Genomic DNA, 23,953 nt, shown 5'->3' with positions numbered 1-23,953 from the left:
TTAGCTCAGGAACTTTACAGTACAATCAATCATACCAGACCAGAATAAATGTTATTAGATTCGGCTACATTTCAGTTCCATCAATCATCACCCCTCCTAGTTTCCCTCCCTCCTCAACACAACGCATAGGGGGCTCATAGCAGACAGTGCAGACAAACATGAACACAAAAGAATAGGGGGCTCATAGCAGACAGTGCAGACAAACATGAACACAAAAGAATAGGGGGCTCATAGCAGCTCGTATTTAGTTCATTTCAACTTAACTAAGTGTTTTTCCACAAATGGACCACCATTTTAGGCTGGAGCTGTAGAGTTGGAGTCTCCGATGACATTGCGCTTAACTCAGGAACTTTACAATACAATCAATATATATATATATATATATAAGTATATATACTCTTTTGATCCCAAATGCTCAATTAATCATACAGGAAAGATGTCTTACCGCTGCCCACAATGCCACACTTTGGCCACTGGACACCAGCACACCCCCAGCTCAGGCGAGGAGGGGAGCATCTGCAAATTCAAATTGAAGTCCGCAAAAGTGATACTGACTGACTGCCTAGCAACTGGACAACAAGGTGAGGACACTACATTTATAAGGACGTTAGGGAAATTTATCCCAATCCGTGAATTAGTCAAACACACTCAGCACACAGTGAACACAGTGAGGTGAAGCACACACTAATCCCGGCGCAGTGAGCTGCCTGCATCAACAGCGGCGCTCGGGGAGCAGTGAGGGGTCAGGTGCCTTGCTCAAGGCCACTTCAGGGCACTTCAGCCGTTTTCAGAAGTTGGTCAAAAAACAACTTGGTCACACATACAAATACATTGTAAACATGTAGTGCAGTGTTACACCACTCGTGACCTGTGAATGCTCAATTAATCGTACAGGAAAGATGTCGCACCACCGTCCTCAATGTGGCAAGACTTTGTCTGGAGGAGGACAAAATGGACTCAAGCACACCCCCACCTCAGACGAGGAGGGGAGCGGGGGGTTCAAGTTGAGGTCCCTTAAAGTGGTACTAAAAGACTGCCTGGCCATCGGGCAACGAGGTGAGGACACTACATTTATAAAATTATGTATAACAATTATTTATCAAAAATAACTGTTGCAATGTGCAATTTTAACAAACACCATACAAACTATACAAATATTTACAAATATTTGTGTTAAAAAGTGCTAAACAACATAACAACTGAAACATGAACAGTGAATTAATGTGTGCAATTTTAGCAAACACCACACAAACTATACAACACTTTTCGCCTATTTCAATTTCAACAAGTGCCGTCACGTTTTTCTTGCACCAGGAGGGTCAGGCTAGTCATTGTTATTGACATAGCCTCTTTAGCAAACCAGCAGCAGGCTAGTCATTGTTATTGACATAGCCTCTTTAGCAAACCAGCAGCAGGCTAGTCATTGTTATTGACATAGCCTCTTTAGCAAACCAGCAGCAGGCTAGTCATTGTTATTGACATAGCCTCTTTAGCAAACCAGCAGCAGGCTAGTCATTGTTATTGACATAGCCTCTTTAGCAAACCAGCACTACACAGCACTGCACAGCACTGGGGTCAGGCTAGTCATTGTTATTGACATAGCCTCTTTAGCAAACCAGCAGCAGGCTAGTCATTGTTATTGACATAGCCTCTTTAGCAAACCAGCAGCAGGCTAGTCATTGTTATTGACATAGCCTCTTTAGCAAACCAGCACGAAAAACAGCACTACACAGCACTGGGGTCAGGCTAGTCATTGTTATTGACATAGCCTCTTTAGCAAACCAGCACTACACAGCACTGCACAGCACTGGATCCCTGGAAGGAGGAGCCTGGATCGCTCGGTACAGCGAAAAAATATTGTCTCAACATCAGTGTTGGTCAAGTTACTTGGAAAAAGTAATTAGTTACTGATTACTGATTACTTATCCAAGAAAGTAATCTAGTTACTTTACTGATTACTTATTTTCAAAAGTAATTAGTTACTTTACTATTTACTTTACTTAGTTACTTTACAAAAACACACTAGCTATACACAACCTGAATACGCTTTTTTAAAACTTGGTTTTATTAGTTTCAATCTTAACTTTTTGGTGTGTATACTCCTTCATTCGAATAGATGTAAATAAATGGTGATGGTGCCCAAAGCAGAACTGTTAGTTTAAAATATTTCTTAAGAAATACTACTAATTTGATGCAGTTTAACTCATTTATAAATGGTGCGCTGTCACTTTAAGAGCATCTATACAACTCTCATAATGATCAGCTCCATTCAAATATAAGCCTATGGCTAGTCCACAAACTCCACATTTGGCACTATATTAGCAATAGTCATGATATTAAGTTGGTATAAACAGCTAGCTAGACATTTTCTGTTTGCAATTAAAAGTGATAGCCTATATGAGCCTGGTAGCACCTATCTGAGTGGAATGTGTTTCAATCGGCATAGGCTACTGTGCTTCATGTAAATGCTTAGTTTAAGGCAGTGGTTCTCAAACTTTTTCTTTCATTCCCTACTTTGATCAGGGGGGCCTTTTCGAGCCCCACCTGTCCTTCATTGCTCTAAGAAAGTGGTAGGTCAAGCTTAAAATTGTCAAATGTATTGAAATAATGACAAGTTCTAAATATATCCTCTTCAACAGAGTTAAAATCAGCTGGTGCTGCAGATATAATAATAAATAAATACATAATGTGCCATTGTAAATTAAACACACATATTTCTGTTTTCCAGCAACATATTAGGAAGCATAAGCCAATATTTTACAGCATTGTACAATATATACAATGAAATACCAACATGCTGCATTAAATGGATCCATAATCCAGTCATACTGAGCACTGCTGGTTGGGAAATATTTTTGAAATAAACTTTGCAGGGATGTGATGTAGGCCTACTGTTTAATACATGGGATCACAAGAGTGTCTCCCGAAGCAGACGTTTCAGCGATTTCACTCAGATTCTCAAAGGCATACTGTTGCGATCGAGGCGCCTGTCCCATACCTCAAGTTTTTTGGTGAATGCAGTAATCTTATCTGCTAGGTGAGGTAGGTGCTTGTCTTTGCCTTGTAACTGGATATTTAACTCATTGAGCTTTCCAAATATATCGCAAAGATAGGCCAGCTTTAAGAAATGTTCATTAGTGAACGTGCTTGCAGATTCAAACATGCGCTCACGCTGCCTTGACACGAGCGCTTCCCTATGAATACCACAATTGCGCATCGGGTGCTACCTGGGCCTAGGCTACAGATAAAAAAATAAACTAAAAAAAGACTTCAACACTCACCAGCCCCATTAAGGCAAAGACCACATTATATTTTTGCCCATTTTCCAAATCACAGTGAATGCAGCCAGAATATTATAATGCCCTGGCTTCTGTTATAACGGGCCAGTAGGCTACAGGGAACCCGCAACGTCCTCTATTTTCACCTGTTGCTGCAGCCGTCATGTCGGGATCTGGGGGTGTCTCAATGAGTTTCACATTTCTGTGCCGGCTTGCTAGGTGCTTGCTCAGATTTGAGGTGGAATTATTCGCTGTAGACAACATGTTTCTTCCCATGAAGAGTGTACAGCGTTAATGTTTTTTTCGTAATGTCTGAACTGCAATGAATTAAATGCTCCATGTTCGCGCTCTCTCCCTCACTCCATGTCTTGCACACGTGTGTTTGTTTACATCTATATCACGCAGCTATAGCCTACATCATTGTCACAAGTTAGTCTCACAAAATCCATATGGCAAAATCCCAAATTCTTTTACTGCCTATGACAAAATCACGGTTTAGTAACGCAGTAACGCAGGCTGCTTGCAGGAAAGTAAAGTAATCTAATTACTATTTTTGCAATTGTAATCCCTTACTTTACTCGTTACTTGAAAAAAGTAATTGGATTACAGTAACACGTTACTTCTAACGCGTTACTGCCCATCACTGCTCAACATAAATAATCAACTAGTAAAGTTTCATAAGAATATCAAGGAGAAACATTTTTTACCCTTTTCACACTATGTTGCCTATGGAGTTTTAGGCCGCAAATGCTAATTAGCAGGTTTAAAACTAGAAAATCAGCAGTAAATATGATATTCAGAATCAGCACTCAAAAATGAGGCAATACAGTATACCCACTTTACCAGCACGTTCAGGTCTCTCAGCACACTGCCCTTTTACACGTCTTTTCCTCCAGAACTCTTAATGTAGACTCTCAGCACACTGCCCTTTTACACGTCTTTTCCTCCAGAACTCTTAATGTAGACTCTTGTATTAGTGCTACCATTTACTTTGAGAAGGCCCCATTGTCTAAAAAAACTGGCCCCAGCAGTGGCGCGGCTGGCTGGGGCACCTGCACCGTACGCCGGCGACCTGGGTTCCATTCCCGCCCCGTGGTCCTTTCCGGATCCCACCCCGACTTTCTCTCTCCCGCTCACTTCCTGTCATTCTCCACTGTCCTGTCTAATTAAAAGCATAAAAAGGCCATACAAATATAAAAAACACCCAACACTAAAATGTAAATCAGGTTTCTAGGCCAAGTATACTTATATACAAGGAATTTGGTCTCTGCATTTATCCCATCCGTGAATTAGTGAAACACACAGAGCACACAGTGAACACACAGTGAGGTGAAGTACACACTAACCCAGAGCAGTGAGCTGCCTTGCTACAGCGGCACTCGGGGAGCAGTGAGGGGTCAGGTGCCTTTTCACCCTATCCCAAAATGGATCACTTGGGCATCATGTTTTTCAACCAAGGGCGCCTGGTGACATTCTCAAAGTAAACGGTAACACAAAAACAAGAGGCTACAGTCGGTTGCTCTTCATTAAAATACAGGGTGTGTAAGTATGTTACATTTCCCCCTATGTTAAATTTCCATAGAGGCAGTCAGATTTTTATTTTTAAAGGCCAGTTACGTATTTCATGGATCCAGGATACTATGCATTCTGATAAAGTTCCCTTGGCCTTTGGAATTTAAATAGCCCCACATCGTCACATACCCTTCACCATACCTAGAGATTGGCATGGTTTTATTTCAGTTAGCCTATTAGCTGGTTTGATTTGGATGGTGTTACTTCAGTTAGCCTAATAGCTGGTACCATAAATGGCTTTCCAACACGTTTCCATGGTACCAGAAATGGCTTTCCAACATGTTTCCATGGTACCAGAAATGGCTTTTCAACACGTTTCCATGTTTGAACTGAAACATATTCTTTGTTTTTATTCTCTCTTTCAGTGACAGCGTCTCAGGGGTCCAGAGCAGCCAATAAGGTGCGTGCTGAGAAGTGATGGTGGGAAGTATGCCATGCAGTAATTAATTATTCATGAGGATGTCCAGAGAACCATGAGGGCGTGCTAAATCTGCCCAAACAGACCGTTTTATTCTTCAGCCTAATTATAGGGTTGGAACAACGTATTGTTTAAACAGCCACACAATTTGAAGTTTAACACTAACAGTATGTTTCAATGACATGCCTGGTATGTGACTCGGTAGTCGGTACAGAGTTAGTATGGCCTGGTACCTACAAAGGCAAATTTGGCATACATATCTATATATATTCTTAAAGTACAAGTTGTAAGGTTTCCATTTCAACCCCCTTTTAAGTCTCAATTCAATTTGATCCAAAATGCCCCCCCCCCCTCCCCCCCCGCTTTTGTTGGTACCCTGACTTCTGGCTGCAGTGTAGCTGCAGCACAATAAGTAGATGCAACATATTGGGTACTGAAATATTCACAAGAATCCATAGAAATTGAATCTTCATGTTGTACTATCCAATATTAGTTGTACAGATGTATAGTCTATCTTATACACACTCATTGAACCAACAAAGTAAATGCAAAAATAGAGACTTGTTTGTAATTGTTCCATATTTTGTGTAGTCAGTCTATATCAGAACACCTGACATACAATCTAAATAGTCAAGACACCTCAAAATGTTACCCCTTATTTGAGACCAGGATTATGCTTCTACACAAAGGGGTTCATGTGCAGTAAGCATTTGATTGTCAGTATGCATTTTGGATAACAAAAGTCCTATGGGGAGTTTCCATAGGCATTTTACAAAACACATGAGCATACCTTGGCAAATAATGGTCTAAAGCACTCATATTTTCATTCTATATTGATCTACTTGCACACAGCTTCACAAGACTTGGTGCTAGGGCTCAGTTGTGTTTCTAAGTGATATCAAGTGACCTAGAGGGCTGAAATGTGGTCAGTTCAGAGATGCTTGTAATCCGGCAGAAAAAAAAAAAAATTCTAGCCTCTGTAACTCTTTGTCAGTACATCACACAGTTACTTTGACTTTCCTACGAAAACTACAGGTTCTCAGCTTCCTATAGAGGTCCAACATTTGATGGTTGGCCCCAAAAGAGGTGGGAACAATGCCCTTGTAAATAGGCACAGTGCAATTTTCAGGCAATAACTTGAAATTTGAATGCATGTGGTTAAATATGCACAACTTGTTTTATCATCCACACAATTTTAATTCAACACTATGCAATACAGTAGAAATAATATCACATTTTAAGGTGTATTTTCATTTTAACTGACTTATTTTAACTAAACTTTTTTTTTATTTTACCTTTGTTAACACAAATAACATTTTAAATTAATAATTTTCCTCTTCATGAGTTGAAAAACTTATGAATGAATTTTGACTTTTATTTTGAAGTATGTGCGAATGGTGGCCATATTGGGGTTTTCGTTACTGTCGCTGCTGTTTTGCGTAGCTCTGCCGCACCAATCAGGAAGGAACCCCTAACTGGGCTTCGCTGTCAGTACATCTGCTTCTGCCGGGCCGTTCCGCTCATATCAGCCTTTTACCGACAGATTACCGACCGATTTCCCCACGGAATGGCCAAGAAAAGAGGCGCCGCGCGGGAGGCAGAAGCCACACCGTTGGTTGAAGACGAACCGAAGCCTACGGAAACTTTGACAGTTAAAGGTAACTAGAGTCTAATATTGGCAACTCACCAGCTAATGCTAGCTGCTAAGATAGCGTTGTCAGTTTTGTTCGACCGCTATCTGTCCGATTATGTCGGGACGATGCCATTCGGTCGCTATTTATTAAACTCCATATCTTCAATATCGGCTTTTGGACGTCTTATGACAAGGCCATGGTTGAATTTAACATTACAAGCATAGCAGTCAAGACGGTTCTCTCAACTTGGTTTGGTTGGAATTCCTAGCTGAGCCTCTTAACGACATTCAAATTACATTATCTAACGTTAAGATCTCCTCCGTGGTTGTCAAAGTATAGCCTAATGTAGAGGCGAAAAAGGAGTTTAGTTGTAAACTGCTAAGTTACTTTGCCAAAGGTGTAGTTTGTGTAGCTGCTCGGACTTAATGAGTCCCGTGCTTTAGTTACACAGCTATGCCGTTAGCCGAGTAGAGTTTACTTCAGGTCACTGGTGTCCAAACTGTCCTGGACATGTTCACCATCAGTACCCCATATACATTTTGTATTGTGCTACTACAGACATTGGAATGTTGAGAGAATAGCAGTGAGTGAGTCTGTGTGTTTCATCGCTGGCCGCAGAGTGGCCTAAGATGACACAGAAAGCCACATTACCACGCCACAACAAATGATGCAACTACTAGTTAATGATTGCTGCCAGCAGCGCAATAAGTCACGCTGGGCCAGAGGAAGTCCTGTTTGTTTTTTTCCTCAGTAGGACTTTAACTCTGTGTGTGTGTGTGTGTGTGTGTGTGTGTGTCCCTAGGGTCTTCATATGAAGGGGTGGGATCGGCTCGCGTGTCGCTCCTCATCCTCGTCGGCATCTTCGCCTGCTCTGCGTCCGTCATGTACCTGGTCTACAGGAACTTTCCAGAACTCAGCATGTGAGCACTTCCCTGCAGCACTTCCAGTAGCAAGTCATTTCCCCCAGTTGATTGGTGGTTTAACTATTGATTTTCAATCACAGCCTTTAACACACTCTGATTGGATAGATAGTAACAGGTAGGGTTCCAAATTACCTTTTTTGATCAAAAGCCAATGTGGCTGGTCACATTCTAAAGTTACTAGCCAATCAGAATTTCTTCTAGCCAAATTTTTTCCGGTGAAAATAAGAGAATTATGAGTTTATGAGATAGTGTCACTGATCATTTTATTAACATTGTTGGCATAATACATACCGCAAAATATAAACAAAGTGCAAACACTTCTTTTCATGTTTGGCATATCTATCTATCTATCTGTCTATCTATCTATCTATATATCTATCTATCTGTCTGTCTGTCTATTGGGTCATTCCGTGTGAAATCACCCAATTTCAGCGCAATTTGGCAGGTGACCCTCTCCGAAAAAATCAGAAAAAAATCACAGGTGTTTGTAGACCAAATCCATGCATAGATCTTAAATAGTATATCTGGATAACTAATCGTTGCAAAACTACAGCCCTTTGAAACTTCAAGTCATTTTAAGCATTGTGGTGAACAATCCTTTTTGGTCAACTTCCAGCATTATTGGCTCTTTTGGTATTTCACACACATTAGTGAAACTATGTGAATAGAAGTACATTTTCCTGTTGAATTAAAATATCCAATCGGATCAGACGTATCTTGTATACTTTCCCCTCTGCAAAGCTCTGAAAATGGCTATAAATTCATAATGTGAAAAGACATCATCACCTTTGAGGGCTTCTCATTCAAAAAGTATGTGACACAAATTCATCAGATTTTTTTCCTACACATATATGTATTATAAGGTCCTGTCCATGCATTAACTTTGGTTGTTATCATTTTCAGAGCATTTTTTTTAAATTTTGATTTTCAAAAAGCCTGTTTCATCTTCTCATTTCACCACGTGGACAGTTAACAGGATTTTTTTTAATTTTACCATATATCATTCTGTATGTGAGGATCATCTGCCCAAAATTTGGGCTTGTTGCTGAGTTTCTTCATTGAGATAAGATTTTTTTTAAATATTGTCTATAAATCCACTGAATTTGTACTGGATCTGCAGTACCACTTTGCACCACATGTGGTGCTCTTTTAATACAATGGAAGTCAATGGAAGAGTAAGAGAGTCACTTGTTTGCTGCACATATCCAATCTAAACACACAGTTTATGGTTCATAGTTGAATTGGTCCAAATAATTATTGCAATATGAACAACATACTACTCATACATAAATCTTATTTAGAGAAAATAAACTGATCAAGTAAATTATACACACATAAGACTGACTGGTCATCATACATGCAGCAAGAGGTTTTAGCATAATTACCATCTTTGTAATGAGTTTTCTACACCAGCTTCAACCTATCAGTGCCTATGTGAGCACTTTAATAATTTCTAGCCAGCTGGTTAGGCAAAGTCTATATTCATCGTCATGCTTGGGATGCAGTCCTCTGTGATACATAGACAAAGAGCATCAAGATGGAGATCAGTGCTTTAACAAACAATCAAACAATGGGTTTCTAAAATTCAGTTCATCAAGGTATTTCACTTGATGAAGATGACCATGTGTGTTTCCATCACAAGTATTCATAACAAGGTTTGAGGACTCGTGGATCCAAGAGGCATTTGTAAAAAGATGATAAATCTTTAGCATTGATTTTTCTGCATCTGACAATGCACTGAATTTTAGAAACCCCTTTTTTCTTGAACCATATGAACCATAAACTGTGTGTTTAGATTGGATATATGCAGCAAACAAGTGACTCTCTTACTCTTCCATTGACTTCCATTGTATTAAAAGAGCACCACATGTGGTGCAAAGTGGTACTGCAGATCCAGTACAAATTCAGTGGATTTATAGACAATATTTGTAAAAAATCTTATCTCAATAAAGAAACTCAACAACAAGCCCAAATTTTGGGCAGATGATCCTCACATACAGAATGATATATGGTAAAATTAAAAAAAATCCTGTTAACTGTCCACTTGGTGAAATGAGAAGATGAAAACGGGCTTTTTGAAAATCAAGCCCAATTTAATAAAAATGCTCTGACAATATGATAATGTTAACAACCAAAGTTAATGCATGGACATGACCTAATAATCCATACATGAGTGGGAAAAAAATCTGATGAATTTGTGTCACATACTTTTTGAATGACAAGCCCTCAAAGGTGGTGATGTTTTTTCACATAATGAATTTATAGCCATTTTCAGAGCTTTGCAGAGGGGAAATTACACAAGATACACCTGATTTGATTGGATTGTTTAATTCAACAGGAAAATGTACTTCTATTCACATAGTTTCACTAATGTGTGTGAAATACCAAAAGAGCCAATAATGTTGGAAGTTGAACAAAAAGGATTGTTCACCACGATGCTTAAAATGACTTGAAACTTCAAAGGGCTGTAGTTTTGGAACCATTAGTGATACAGATATACTATTTAAGATTTATGCATAGGTTTGGTCTACAAACACCTGTGATTTTTTTCTGATTTTTTCGGAGAGGGTGACCTGCCAGCCACTGGGTGATTTGACACGGAATGACTCTATTTCTCTGTCGATATCCTCATCCCTTGCTTCATTCCTCTTCTCGCCCCCATCAGTCTATCCCAACCACTGCCACATTTAGTTTAATCTTAATCTTAACTTAAATTTCAAAAATTATCATCAACAATGACAAGCCAGCTGGAACCTGCCACTTGTTTTCTCTCCCCCTTGTGTGCGCTTAGGGATGTAACGATATGAAAATTTAACCTCACGGTTATAGTGACCAAAATTATCAAGGTTTTCGGTATAATCACGGTATTTCTAAAAGTGTGTTCAGTATGTTCAGAAAGCACTGATAGGCCTACACAAGCTGAAATAGTTTCAAAAAGTGTCCCGTTCACTTTTTTCTTCATGTTTAATTGGCTATGTGCTTATAGCTTAACTTACCCTACCATAACTTGGAGTTGGCTATTTATGTTATTTGGATGCAATGAGTGAGACCAAAGTGAGTGTTCAAAATAAAACTTTAGGCTACTGTATTCTCCTGATAACGTGAGTGGAATGGATTTAATGTGAACGTGAACATAAAAAGACGCAGAGTGGCTACATGATACAGTGCACATTTTGCGGTGAAAAAGTTCCGCCTTTTAAAATCAGGTGTAGCCTAATCCGAATCGTAGTTAAAACCATCAATTAGACAACAGAATCAGTAGGGTACCAGTTTTGTTCCATTGTACCAGGCCTACTATATGTCAAAAGCAGGCTCGGATGAAGCTGGGAAAGATTAAACACACGGTTTCCACACCACGGTAATCAACAGTGATAATCATGATGTTTGAAATGAAAACGGTAATTATTATCGTCAACATTTTTATCGCGGTTTACCATTATACCAGTAATCGTTACAGCCCTATGTGCGCTCAGACACATTCTCAATCAAATGGAGTAGCATAGGGCCTACGTTCAAGTTGGATCTTTATAGAGCGGACCCAAAAAGTATCATCTTTATATAACATGCTGTTGATGCATGTTGACATTATATACTTTCTCTAACAAGTGTGAAAAACAGTTTGCAGTAGCCTACAGCTATTATTTATTTGATCTAAATGTTGGTCCCTCCTCTGTCTCTCCACTGTCTATGCACAGTGTGTGATGCGTCTGGTGGTGGTGATCACTGATCAGGCAACTTTTTAAAACTCAACATTTTCGCCAACAAGTTTCTCACGTTCCGTCTTCAGCTAACTCCAAAGACAATAAAATAAACGATCTTGCTGCTTCAGGTTTTGCGGCCTCTGTTACTTGACATCAGCCCCCCACAAAGGAAATAGGTAAACACAATGCGTTTTGCGTTAATATTTCGTAACGCATTATTTGTGTTATGTACATGTGTTATGTACTTTTTACTTTACTTTACTGGCTAACTCCCTCATCTTTCAGTCTATGCTCCCTGCTCTGAGTCCGTTTGTTCTTCCTCTTTTTTTCTGCTCATGCTTCTCATGCATATGCGTTCATAGGAGGGTCAGGGGAAGGTGGGAGTTTCGTGAAAAAATATGAGAGGAGAAGCGTAAAATGTGCCTAATTAGGTATTCCCCTGTATGTACGAAAACTGATGCCGCCCATGGAATCGCACGTCTATTTTGCGCCTAAATATTTCTGCCTTGTAAAAGCAGGTGTTAATCCAAATTGCAGTTAAATGCGTCAATAAGAGAACCTTTCAAAGACAACAGAATCGCTATTTAGAGCACCAGTTTTGCATCTTTGTACTAAATCGAAAGAAACCTTAACTTTCGTTGGCCTTTTAAATGTCTTATTTTCACGTCATCCACTTAAACTTTCCTACTTGCTAGTTTTGACCAATTTTCCATAGCCTACGTGCACAAGTAGAACTTGCACATCATCATCTTCCTACTTCTTGATGTATTATCATGTATTATTTCATGATCACTAAACGTTTGATTCCTTTTAATGTTGTCATCCGTTAACTTCATTCAACTGTGCTTGTGATTGAAGTATGTCGTTCAGTTGTTAACGTTCGTAAATTACAGTAGGGGTGTGGAACAAGGTGCTGTTTACCCAAAGAACTGCAGGTTTACAACGTTAACATAAGAGTTATAGCGTGCGGTTTCTGCGAGTTGGCCATGACGCTAATAACGGTATGTTCACAAATGTACGTACATTTGGCCCAGAGTCTCATAAACATGTTTCAGGAAGGCTAAGTGTCATTTTTCATTTGTGGTGCTGTAGTGGGATTGTGTGACGCTAGTGTGTGTGTTGCAGAGACGAGAAGGAGAAGATGAAGATCCCCAGGGACATGGAGGACGCTAAGGCCCTGGGGACCGTGCTGTCCAAGTACAAAGACACCTACTACTCGCAGGTCCTGCTGGCCTACTTCACCACCTACCTGTTGTATCCTTCCCAGACGCTCGCCGCTGTGCGCAGTGCACGTCTCACAGGAAGGCACCAGAGGGCCACTGTAGGGCCAGTATTGGACCAACCGCAGGGGATAGTTGTGGTCACAGCTTTGAAGCATGTCAGCATCGAGAATGTTTATTTAACCCGTACATCTCCCATGTTGATGGGGGGGAATTCAATCATTCAGAATGAAATAACTTACAGTAGAAGAATAGCACACACTTACAGTAGAAGAGTAGTCTTAGAGTAGAATAGAGTAGAAGAGTAGTCTTAGAGTAGAATAGAGTAGAATAGAGTAGAATAGAGTAGTCTTAGAGTAGAATAGAGTAGAATAGAGTAGAATAGAGTAGAAGAGTAGAATAGAGTAGAATAGAGTAGAAGAGTAGAATAGAGTAGAGTAGAATAGAGTAGAATAGAGTAGTCTTAGAGTAGAATAGAGTAGAATAGAGTAGTCTTAGAGTAGAATAGAGTAGAAGAGTAGAATAGAGTAGAATAGAGTAGAAGAGTAGAAGAGTAGAATAGAGTAGAATAGAGTAGAAGAGTAGAATAGAGTAGAATAGAGTAGAAGAGTAGAATAGAGTAGAAGAGTAGTCTTGCTGGCCAGGGATGCATCATGCCGTGGACGACAAACTGACTGACTCTGTGATGATGCTGTAATGGTCACCTTCACTAAACAGACAGGAAAACACAGACACACACACAAGCACACACACACAAGCACACACACACAAGCACACACACAAACAGGTGTGTGTATGTCCCGTCTCTTGTGTGTTGCCTTGACTGCTGGTTGTCAGCCTCCAGACCTTTGCCATCCCCGGCTCCATCTTCCTCAGCATCCTCTCTGGGTACCTGTACCCGTTCCCCCTGGCACTGTTCCTCGTCTGCCTGGTGAGTCCACTCCAGCACTCCGTATTCATGTTCACGGGCCCCCTGCTGTGCTAATCAGGCCCCATGCAGTCTGCATGCATAGTCTAGGTGCTGTATTAATCAAGCCCCATGCAGTCTGCATGCATAGTCTAGGTGCTGTATTAATCAAGCCCCATGCAGTCTGCATGCATAGTCTAGGTGCTGTATTAATCAAGCCCCATGCAGTCTGCATGCATAGTCTAGATGCTGTAAGCCCCATGCAGTCTGCATGCATAGTCTAGGTGCTGTATTAATCAAGCCCCATGCAGTCTGCATGCATAGTCTAGATGCTGTAAGCCCCATGCAGTCTGCATGCATAGTCTAGGTGCTGTATTAATCAAGCCCCATGCAGTCTGCATGCATAGTCTAGGTGCTGTAAGCCCCATGCAGTCTGCATGCATAGTCTAGATGCTTTACACACCCGTGGAACTGGACCTGATGAAGCCCATGAGTAGTGCATTTCATACACAGAGGGCTCATTCAGTGTGCTTTACATGACAAGCAAACAGTACCAGCAAATAAAAGCAGATAGATAGATAGTTAGTTAGTTAGTTAGTTAGTTAGTTAGTTGATTGATCCCCAAGGGGAAATTCAAGATATCATGAAAAGAAAACATAAAAGAAACAAGGTAGAATAATTAAAAGACTGAAGAGTAGTCTTCTAGACAACACCCACAACACCTCCACCCCCACAACACCTCCACCCCCACAACACCCACAACATCTCCACCCACAACACCTCCACCCCCACAACACCCACAACATCTCCACCCCCAAAACACCTCAGAGCACCTCACCCCCACCCACAACACCTCCACCCCCACAACACCTCAGAGCACCTCACCCCCACCCACAACATCTCCACCCACAACACCTCCACCCCCACAACACCCACAACACCTCCACCCCCACAACACCTCCACCCCCACAACACCTCAGATCACCTCACCCCCACCCACAACACCTCCACCCCCACAACACCTCAGATCACCTCACCCCCACCCACAACACCTCCACCCCCACAACACCCACAACACCTCCACCCACACAACACCTCCACCCCCACAACACCCACAACACCTCCACCCCCACAACACCTCCACCCACAACACCCTCACAACACCCCCACCCACAACACACCCACAACACCTCCACCTTAGAACACCTCACCCCCACCCCCAACACCTCCACCCCCACAACATCTCCACAGTAAGGACAGGTATTGTATGCTGTCAGTTTTTGGTGTAGTGATGCCCTGTTTGGCCTTTTCCACTTTTTGCCCCCCCCCCCTCCTCTTCTCCCCCCTCCTCCTCCGCCTCCTCCTCTTCCTCCTCCTCCTCCTCCTCCTCCTCCTCCTCTCCTCCTCCTCCTCCTACTCTTCTCCCTCCTCCTCTTCTCCCCCCTCCTCCTCCTCATCCTCCTCTTCTCCCCCCTCCTCCGCCTCCTCCTCCGCCTCCTCCTCCTCCTCCTCCTCCTCATCATCCTCCTCTTCTCCCCCCTCCTCCTCCTACTCCTCCTCTTCTCCTCCTCCTCCTCCTCTTCCTCCTCTCTTTCCCCTCTCTCAGTGCTCAGGTCTGGGTGCGTCCTTCTGCTACCTGTTGTCTTACCTGGTGGGGCGGCCTGTGGTGCACAGGTACCTGACGGAGCGAGTCCAGAACTGGTCTCAGCAGGTATGTATTGGATGCTGCTCTCTGATTGGTGTGACAGGTGACCAATAGCACCTGAGGATCCATAAGGCTGCTGCTTTGACATGACGGTGTGACTGAGGCAGTATTGTCCTTGTATTCTGTATGCACCACATATACTAGCCTTGTATATAAAGTATAGTATATGTACTCTTTTGATCCCTATATAAGTATAAGTATATATACTCTTTTGATCCCGTGAAATTTGGTCTCTGCATTTATCCCAATCCGTGAATTAGTGAAACACACTCAGCACACAGTGAACACACAGTGAGGTGAAGCACACACTAATCCCGGCGCAGAGCTGCCTGCAACAACAGCGGCGCTCGGGGAGCAGTGAAGGGTTAGGTGCTGTAGGTGCTGTATTAATCAGGCCCCATGCAGTCTGCATGCATAGTCTAGGTGCTGTATTAGCCCCATGCAGTCTGCATGCATAGTCTAGGTGCTGTATTAGCCCCATGCAGTCTAGGTGCTGTATTAGCCCCATGCAGTCTGCATCAATGTAGACAATTTCTTAGCCTACTATCGGGAGCTCTTGTCAGGGGAGGTTCATTCATTTTGGGTGTCACCTATGACTTGAACAGATAGCCTGCTATGCCACCCGATGTAGCCTATTATTGTTACAGTTTTTAATCAATGCAACTAACATGTGTAAAGACGCAATATAAACCGTAGCCTATGCCATTTATTATCCCGTCTGTTGTACAACAATGTGTTTCACCATTTGCGACAGAAGGTTTTAACTGAGCGTGTTAACATTAAAAAAAAATATATATCACTGTCATCATCGCGAACTGTTGAGTAAGGGGGTCAGTTGTGTTTGTGACGCACAGACAGCCTTGTAGCCTATTTTACTTAGGCCGAGGCTACACTTTTAACGACAGTAGGTTGTGAGTGTATGTTGACAAAAAATAACAATGCAATTAAAATAGTCAACTTAAAACTTTGCTATAAAATATCATTAGTTTATAGCACAAAACCATAACCAGTAGGCCTACCAGAACCTCGCATATTGGCGTCATGATTTGTGTGCGTCTATTTGGCAAGGCCACTAGCTGTCATGGATGCGTTGTTGCTAAAGGAAGGCACACATGTCATAGACAAAACAGTTAAAGAAAATAAATGGAGATGGGCTTGGCTGTTGGAAACGGGGGAGAACTAAGCCATGGTGTAAAGAAATTAAAGTGCCAGGGGTTTGCTTTTGCGCGGTTCGCTGCAAGAAAATTGTTTATGGATGCAATAGGAAAACGTTTTAGCACGCCACCAATCAGAAGACCGCCATAAGGTTAACGTTTGTGCACTTCAGGACATCTTCCCTACCTGGTGCAACTAGCCACTACGACAGAGGTAGGCTATGTTTATCTATGGCTGACCGTTTTTACGTTTAGAAAGTATGCTACGCATGTGCTTTCATAGCGCAACACGACCTGTCCCTCACCATATCGCAACCTCTTGTCAACCTTATACAATCTGTTGCTGAAGACAAAAGCGCCCTCTCCAGATTGTCGTTATCAAATGCGCAGACCTCCTGCATGAGCACACAGTATTGCTGCTCATTGGAAAACTGAGTTGTCTGTAAAACTCAAAATTACCATGTTTTCATTAAATGCGGTTGAGGCAACAAATAGAAATATGAACAATATCTAGAATGTTCTGATTCGTTACTTTGATGAGGAAATGGGAAGTCTTGCAAACTTGATTTTATAAATTTTACTTGGTGTTGAATTGCATATTAACAAGAAAAAAATCTCCCCTTTAAACACTTTTGGCCTGAAGTAATTAAATAAGAGTGTGTTAAAGCCTTTCTACAATATTGCTGCAGTAGAAAAGAACAGCAATGGCTAATCAGCAATGGTCAGGGATGGTATTGAAATATTGTTTTGTTCATCAGGAAAACTCAATCTCAATCAAGAACACTCTCAATTTGCCTTATTCACATGGCGGCCATTGGCGGCTAAAACGAGGCTACAGGGTACACAAACCATAGGATTGTTATGTTCTATGCATTCACCTGTAGGTGGCATTAATTATATAGTAAGTGTACCCTGTAGCCTCATTTTGGTTTAAACAATGGCCGCCGTGTGAATAAGGCGAATACTCCCTTTACTTTTGCTGTTTGCATCTTTTTGTACATTAAAACCCTATAGGTCGCGACCGCAAAAGGGGTGCTATCTCTATAGGTAGATATGAACAACATATGACTTATGGCCTGAAAAAAGTTGTCAAACGATTTTTTTTCACTTTAATCCCTGGCCGAGACGTAGTGAAGTAAAGACCTGCTGTCATATGGAGCTTGAGTGTGCAGTAAAGACCTGCTGTCATATGGAGCTTGAGTGTGCAGTAAAGACCTGCTGTCATATGGAGCTTGAGTGTGCAGTAAAGACCTGCTGTCATATGGAGCTTGAGTGTGCGGCACCGCCAGTTGCTAGCACTTCGCCAAAAAATCAGTTGGTGTCCGTTACTACTACTTTTCATATATCAATTTTGCCTTTGGAAAAAGATGCAAACTCATTTAGAGATGCCCGAATCCCATTTCCAATTCTTCATAGAATTTGACCTGCAGATACCGATTTTGGCGGATTCCCATTTTCATTTTTTCTAACCACTTTAGGTTAGAAAATGATACACTGATACATGATACGGTCTAATTTTGGTTAGAATGCTACAGTAGTGTTGATCTATTCCCCTGCGTCTAAACGTCATAGAATGCTACAGTAGTGTTGATCTATTCCCCTGCGTCTAAACGTCATAGAATGCTACAGAAATCTTGTAGAATGAGGTAACCTTTGACCTTATTTTCTGGTTCCCTGTCTGACTTGTGTTTGTTGCCGCAGGTGGACAAGCACAGAGAGCACCTGATCAACTACATCATCTTCCTGCGCATCACGCCGTTCCTGCCCAACTGGTTCATCAACATCACCTCGCCCGTCATCAACGTGCCCCTCGGAGTCTTCTTCCTCGGCACATTTCTGGGTAAGGGGACGGGGCGCGGTGCCGCCTCTGCTGTGTGTGTTGTTATTGCTAATGTTCCACACTAGGCTGCTTATTCCACACTAGGCTGCTTATTCCACACTAGGCTGCTTATTCCACACTAGGTTATTCCACACTAGGCTGCTTATTCCACACTAGGCTGCTTATTCCACACTAGGTTATTCCACACTAGGCTGCTTATTCCACACTAGGCTGCTTATTCCACACTAGGCTGCTTATTCCACACTAGGTTATTCCACACTAGGCTGCTTATTCCACACTAGGCTGCTTATTCCACACTAGGCTGCTTATTCCACACTAGGCTGATTATTCCACACTAGGCTGCTTATTCCACACTAGGCTGCTTATTCCACACTAGGTTATTCCACACTAGGCTGCTTATTCCACACTAGGCTGCTTATTCCACACTAGGCTGCTTATTCCACACTAGGCTGCTTATTCCACACTAGGCTGCTTATTCCACACTAGGTTATTCCACACTAGGCTGCTTATTCCACACTAGGCTGCTTATTCCACACTAGGCTGCTTATTCCACACTAGGTTATTCCACACTAGGCTGCTTATTCCACACTAGGCTGCTTATTCCACACTAGGCTGCTTATTCCACACTAGGCTGCTTATTCCACACTAGGCTGCTTATTCCACACTAGGTTATTCCACACTAGGCTGCTTATTCCACACTAGGCTGATTATTCCACACTAGGCTGCTTATTCCACACTAGGCTGCTTATTCCACACTAGGTTATTCCACACTAGGCTGCTTATTCCACACTAGGCTGCTTATTCCACACTAGGCTGGTTATTCCACACTAGGTTATTCCACACTAGGCTGCTTATTCCACACTAGGCTGCTTATTCCACACTAGGCTGATTATTCCACACTAGGCTGATTATTCCACACTAGGCTGATTATTCCACACTAGGTTATTCCACACTAGGCTGATTATTCCACACTAGGCTGCTTATTCCACACTAGGCTGATTATTCCACACTAGGCTGCTTATTCCACACTAGGTTATTCCACACTAGGCTGCTTATTCCACACTAGGCTGCTTATTCCACACTAGGCTGGTTATTCCACACTAGGTTATTCCACACTAGGCTGCTTATTCCACACTAGGCTGCTTATTCCACACTAGGCTGGTTATTCCACACTAGGTTATTCCACACTAGGCTGATTATTCCACACTAGGCTGGTTATTCCACACTAGGTTATTCCACACTAGGCTGATTATTCCACACTAGGCTGATTATTCCACACTAGGCTGCTTATTCCACACTAGGCTGCTTATTCCACACTAGGCTGATTATTCCACACTAGGCTGATTATTCCACACTAGGTTATTCCACACTAGGCTGATTATTCCACACTAGGCTGCTTATTCCACACTAGGCTGATTATTCCACACTAGGCTGCTTATTCCACACTAGGTTATTCCACACTAGGCTGCTTATTCCACACTAGGCTGCTTATTCCACACTAGGCTGGTTATTCCACACTAGGTTATTCCACACTAGGCTGCTTATTCCACACTAGGCTGCTTATTCCACACTAGGCTGATTATTCCACACTAGGCTGATTATTCCACACTAGGCTGATTATTCCACACTAGGTTATTCCACACTAGGCTGATTATTCCACACTAGGCTGCTTATTCCACACTAGGCTGATTATTCCACACTAGGCTGCTTATTCCACACTAGGTTATTCCACACTAGGCTGCTTATTCCACACTAGGCTGCTTATTCCACACTAGGCTGGTTATTCCACACTAGGTTATTCCACACTAGGCTGCTTATTCCACACTAGGCTGCTTATTCCACACTAGGCTGGTTATTCCACACTAGGTTATTCCACACTAGGCTGATTATTCCACACTAGGCTGGTTATTCCACACTAGGTTATTCCACACTAGGCTGATTATTCCACACTAGGCTGCTTATTCCACACTAGGCTGATTATTCCACACTAGGCTGGTTATTCCACACTAGGCTGATTATTCCACACTAGGCTGGTTATTCCACACTAGGCTGATTATTCCACACTAGGCTGGTTATTCCACACTAGGTTATTCCACACTAGGCTGATTATTCCACACTAGGCTGCTTATTCCACACTAGGCTGATTATTCCACACTAGGCTGGTTATTCCACACTAGGTTATTCCACACTAGGCTGATTATTCCACACTAGGCTGGTTATTCCACACTAGGCTGGTTATTCCACACTAGGCTGGTTATTCCACACTAGGTTATTCCACACTAGGCTGCTTATTCCACACTAGGCTGATTATTCCACACTAGGCTGGTTATTCCACACTAGGTTATTCCACACTAGGCTGATTATTCCACACTAGGCTGGTTATTCCACACTAGGCTGGTTATTCCACACTAGGTTATTCCACACTAGGCTGATTATTCCACACTAGGCTGGTTATTCCACACTAGGTTATTCCACACTAGGCTGATTATTCCACACTAGGCTGGTTATTCCACACTAGGCTGATTATTCCACACTAGGCTGGTTATTCCACACTAGGTTATTCCACACTAGGCTGATTATTCCACACTAGGCTGGTTATTCCACACTAGGTTATTCCACACTAGGCTGATTATTCCACACTAGGCTGGTTATTCCACACTAGGTTATTCCACACTAGGCTGATTATTCCACACTAGGCTGGTTTCTATTAACCCTGAAAATGCACCATCTGAAGTGTGAAATGAAACAACGAGAGAAGAGAAACATGTGAATATTGCAAAGACTCACAAATATCGCAAGAAAACACTCATGAGGTACATTCAGACGCATTGAAATAGCATCATTTCACACATTTTTCACATTTAGGTGAATCACATGACACTAAAGCGTTCAAAAAGGTGCGTTTCGTTTGGTCTTTTGAAGAGACAGGATTATGTTTATAGTTGGTTCCAAATGAGGACATCGGTGCGACTCTACTCCGAACAATAACAAAATGCACCTACAATAAAAATAAATGTAGAATATGCCCTCCCAGATTTGTCATACATTGTCGCTTTATATTCAGTTTACATTCACCCTCAATTTATAAATACCATGGTTTTTGGTGGATACAATTTAAGGTAAACTGTCAAAGCGTATCAGTATTTGGGAGATCCTCATATAATGGCATTGCATCACTTAATGGAAACACCGACTATTTGAAATTGGGTTTTTTCAACTTATCCTTTTGCGTAAAGCTGTAATATAAACCCACTTACTGTTGTGGATTCAGTACATATGCCATACAGAAGTAGCTCTAGGTGAATATATATGCCATACAGAAGTAGTTCTATATATGGGCATACATAAGTAGTAGTTCTATATATGCCATACATAAGTAGTTCTATATATGGGCATACATAAGTAGTTCTATATATGGGCATACATAAGTAGTTCTATATATTGGCATACATAAGTAGTTCTAGGTGAATATATATGGCATACATAAGTAGTTCTATATATAGGCATACATAAGTAGTTCTAGGTGAATATATATGACATACATAAGTAGTTCTATATATGGGCATACATAAGTAGTTCTATATATGGGCATACATAAGTAGTTCTAGGTGAATATATATGCCATACAGAAGTAGTTCTATATATGGGCATACATAAGTAGTTCTATATATGGGCATACATAAGTAGTTCTAGGTGAATGTTGTGCGTTGATATGTACCTGTGTGTGGCTGTGTGTTGGTGGTTGGCTGATGGTACCTGAGCATGTGTATTGATGTGTGTATAACTGATAACTGTGTGTGCATATCTGCTAGTGTGTGTGTGTGTGTGTGTGTATAGGCCTGTCACGATAACAAATTTTACTGGACGATAAATTGTCTCAGAAATTATTGCGATAAGCGATAATATTGTTGTTCTGAGAATTTTCCTCGGGAAGAGGAAGACGGCCCACTTGTTGTTTTTTTTTCCCCAACTGGGAAAACTGCAGCGGATGATTGTGTTTTAGATGCATATGCATGTTTGTTGTGTTGCCGCTTTTAATTGCGACTGTTTTCCAACAAATGCGACACACCGACTCGCACACGTGCAGTGGTTCACCACGGGCATTCGGTTTAAATCCGAAATGCTCCCACATTGCAGCTGTCGCGTTATTCCATCTTTTTTGTCTCGAACTCGCAACTAGCTTTCTCTCTGCCTAGTGCCTACCGGATACTTCTCACGCGGCTCTTTAGCTGCACTCTGTGGTAGGCTACGCCAGTAGTCCCGCCTCCCCACACACCATGCGACTGATAAGTGACTGACATGAGGGTTCACTCATCGTTACTCTAAGGACCCGAGAGAGAGACGAGGAAAACAAACAAGCATGCAAATGGCATTTATCGCGGCCAGAAAAATTATCGAGCTAATTTTAATTATCATGCGATTAATTGATTTATTGAATATCGCGACAGGCCTATGTGTGTATTGATGTGCATATCTGCTAGTGTGTGTGTGTGTGTGTGTATATTGATGTGCATATCTGCTAGTGTGTGTGTGTATATATATTGATGTGCATATCTGCTAGTGTGTGTATATTGATGTGCATATCTGCTAGTGTGTGTGTGTGTGTATATTGATGTGCATATCTGCTAGTGTGTGTGTGTGTGTATTGATGTGCATATCTGCTAGTGTGTGTGTGTGTGTATATATTGATGTGCATATCTGCTAGTGTGTGTGTGTGTGTATATTGATGTGCATATCTGCTAGTGTGTGTGTGTGTGTGTATATTGATGTGCATATCTGCTAGTGTGTGTGTGTGTGTGTATATTGATGTGCATATCTGCTAGTGTGTGTGTGTGTATATATTAGGGGTGTAACGGTACACAGAAGTCACGGTTCGGTTCATACCTCGGTTCGGACATCACGGTTCGGTACGAGTTCGGTACAATGGAGGGAAAAGCAAAACAAAAATGCAGAAAGCATTTTTTTTATTGTGCATGTCTCAGGCTGTACCACCTAGTGTCATACAGTCTCTTCCCTGAGCTATCTGCAACAGCCTGAAGTGTGTAAGATATAGGCTAAACAGTACAATAAGTACCCAGACTCCATCTGTAACTTGTAAACAAAATAAGACAATCAGCTATAAAACTGAAAATAGGCCTACAGCATCTCTTATTTCTGAAAGTGCAAATTACATAGAAAAATGATTTTTAAAAATCCACTTAAGCAAGACCTTCAACATCTGTGTTTAGTTGTATATGGAAGGGTCTACAATTTGCCTCAATATTTTTCATTGTGTGTAAAGTAATAATCTAGCCTACTAACTGTGAAAATATCACACTATTTTGCCTTTTTTTTAAAAACGAAATTGCTCCTTTCATTTCATAAACAGACTACAACTAGAAGTCACGTGACTTTGCCCTTTGACGTTAACTCACCGTACTAGCATGGTTTGTTTATTAGCCTGGTTAGCGTTGTCACTTTATTTTACTGTCTATGCACTTAACACTACCAGCTCCTCATGTGAGAAGTTACAAGTTACCCCAACATAAAGGTAATTACCACGCGATTTACATAGCTTTCTGTCATTACGAAATCATTTAATTTAAGCCATAGGTTTTGGCC

The 23,953-nt window shown here is 41.6% G+C and overlaps 1 protein-coding gene across 2 annotated transcripts in view; it reads left to right on the top strand.

Moving 5' to 3' along the window:
• The first annotated feature begins 5,215 nt into the window (after window positions 1-5,215).
• tmem41b (transmembrane protein 41B) overlaps window positions 5,216-23,953 on the top strand; it is a 22,350-nt gene continuing 3,612 nt past the window's right edge. Inside the window, exons 1-7 of one of the 2 annotated variants that reach the window (XM_076291482.1) lie at window positions 5,216-5,250; window positions 6,812-6,926; window positions 7,705-7,822; window positions 12,652-12,780; window positions 13,584-13,677; window positions 15,260-15,364; window positions 18,214-18,352. In XM_076291482.1, coding sequence (XP_076147597.1) covers window positions 6,836-6,926; window positions 7,705-7,822; window positions 12,652-12,780; window positions 13,584-13,677; window positions 15,260-15,364; window positions 18,214-18,352 — 676 coding nt within the window. In that variant the 5' untranslated portion in view covers window positions 5,216-5,250; window positions 6,812-6,835. Of the gene's footprint in view, window positions 5,251-6,722; window positions 6,927-7,704; window positions 7,823-12,651; window positions 12,781-13,583; window positions 13,678-15,259; window positions 15,365-18,213; window positions 18,353-23,953 lie in introns of those variants that run through there. The other variant, XM_076291481.1, reaches the window with a different exon arrangement.

This window comes from Alosa pseudoharengus, unplaced genomic scaffold (assembly GCF_046254945.1).
Source record: "Alosa pseudoharengus isolate Yale_2024_CS ecotype anadromous, Long Island Sound unplaced genomic scaffold, YU_APseudo_1.1 YU_APseudo_1.1_scf_19, whole genome shotgun sequence".
Taxonomy (NCBI): domain Eukaryota; kingdom Metazoa; phylum Chordata; class Actinopteri; order Clupeiformes; family Clupeidae; genus Alosa; species Alosa pseudoharengus.
This window is presented reverse-complemented; position numbering and strand designations above follow the sequence as displayed.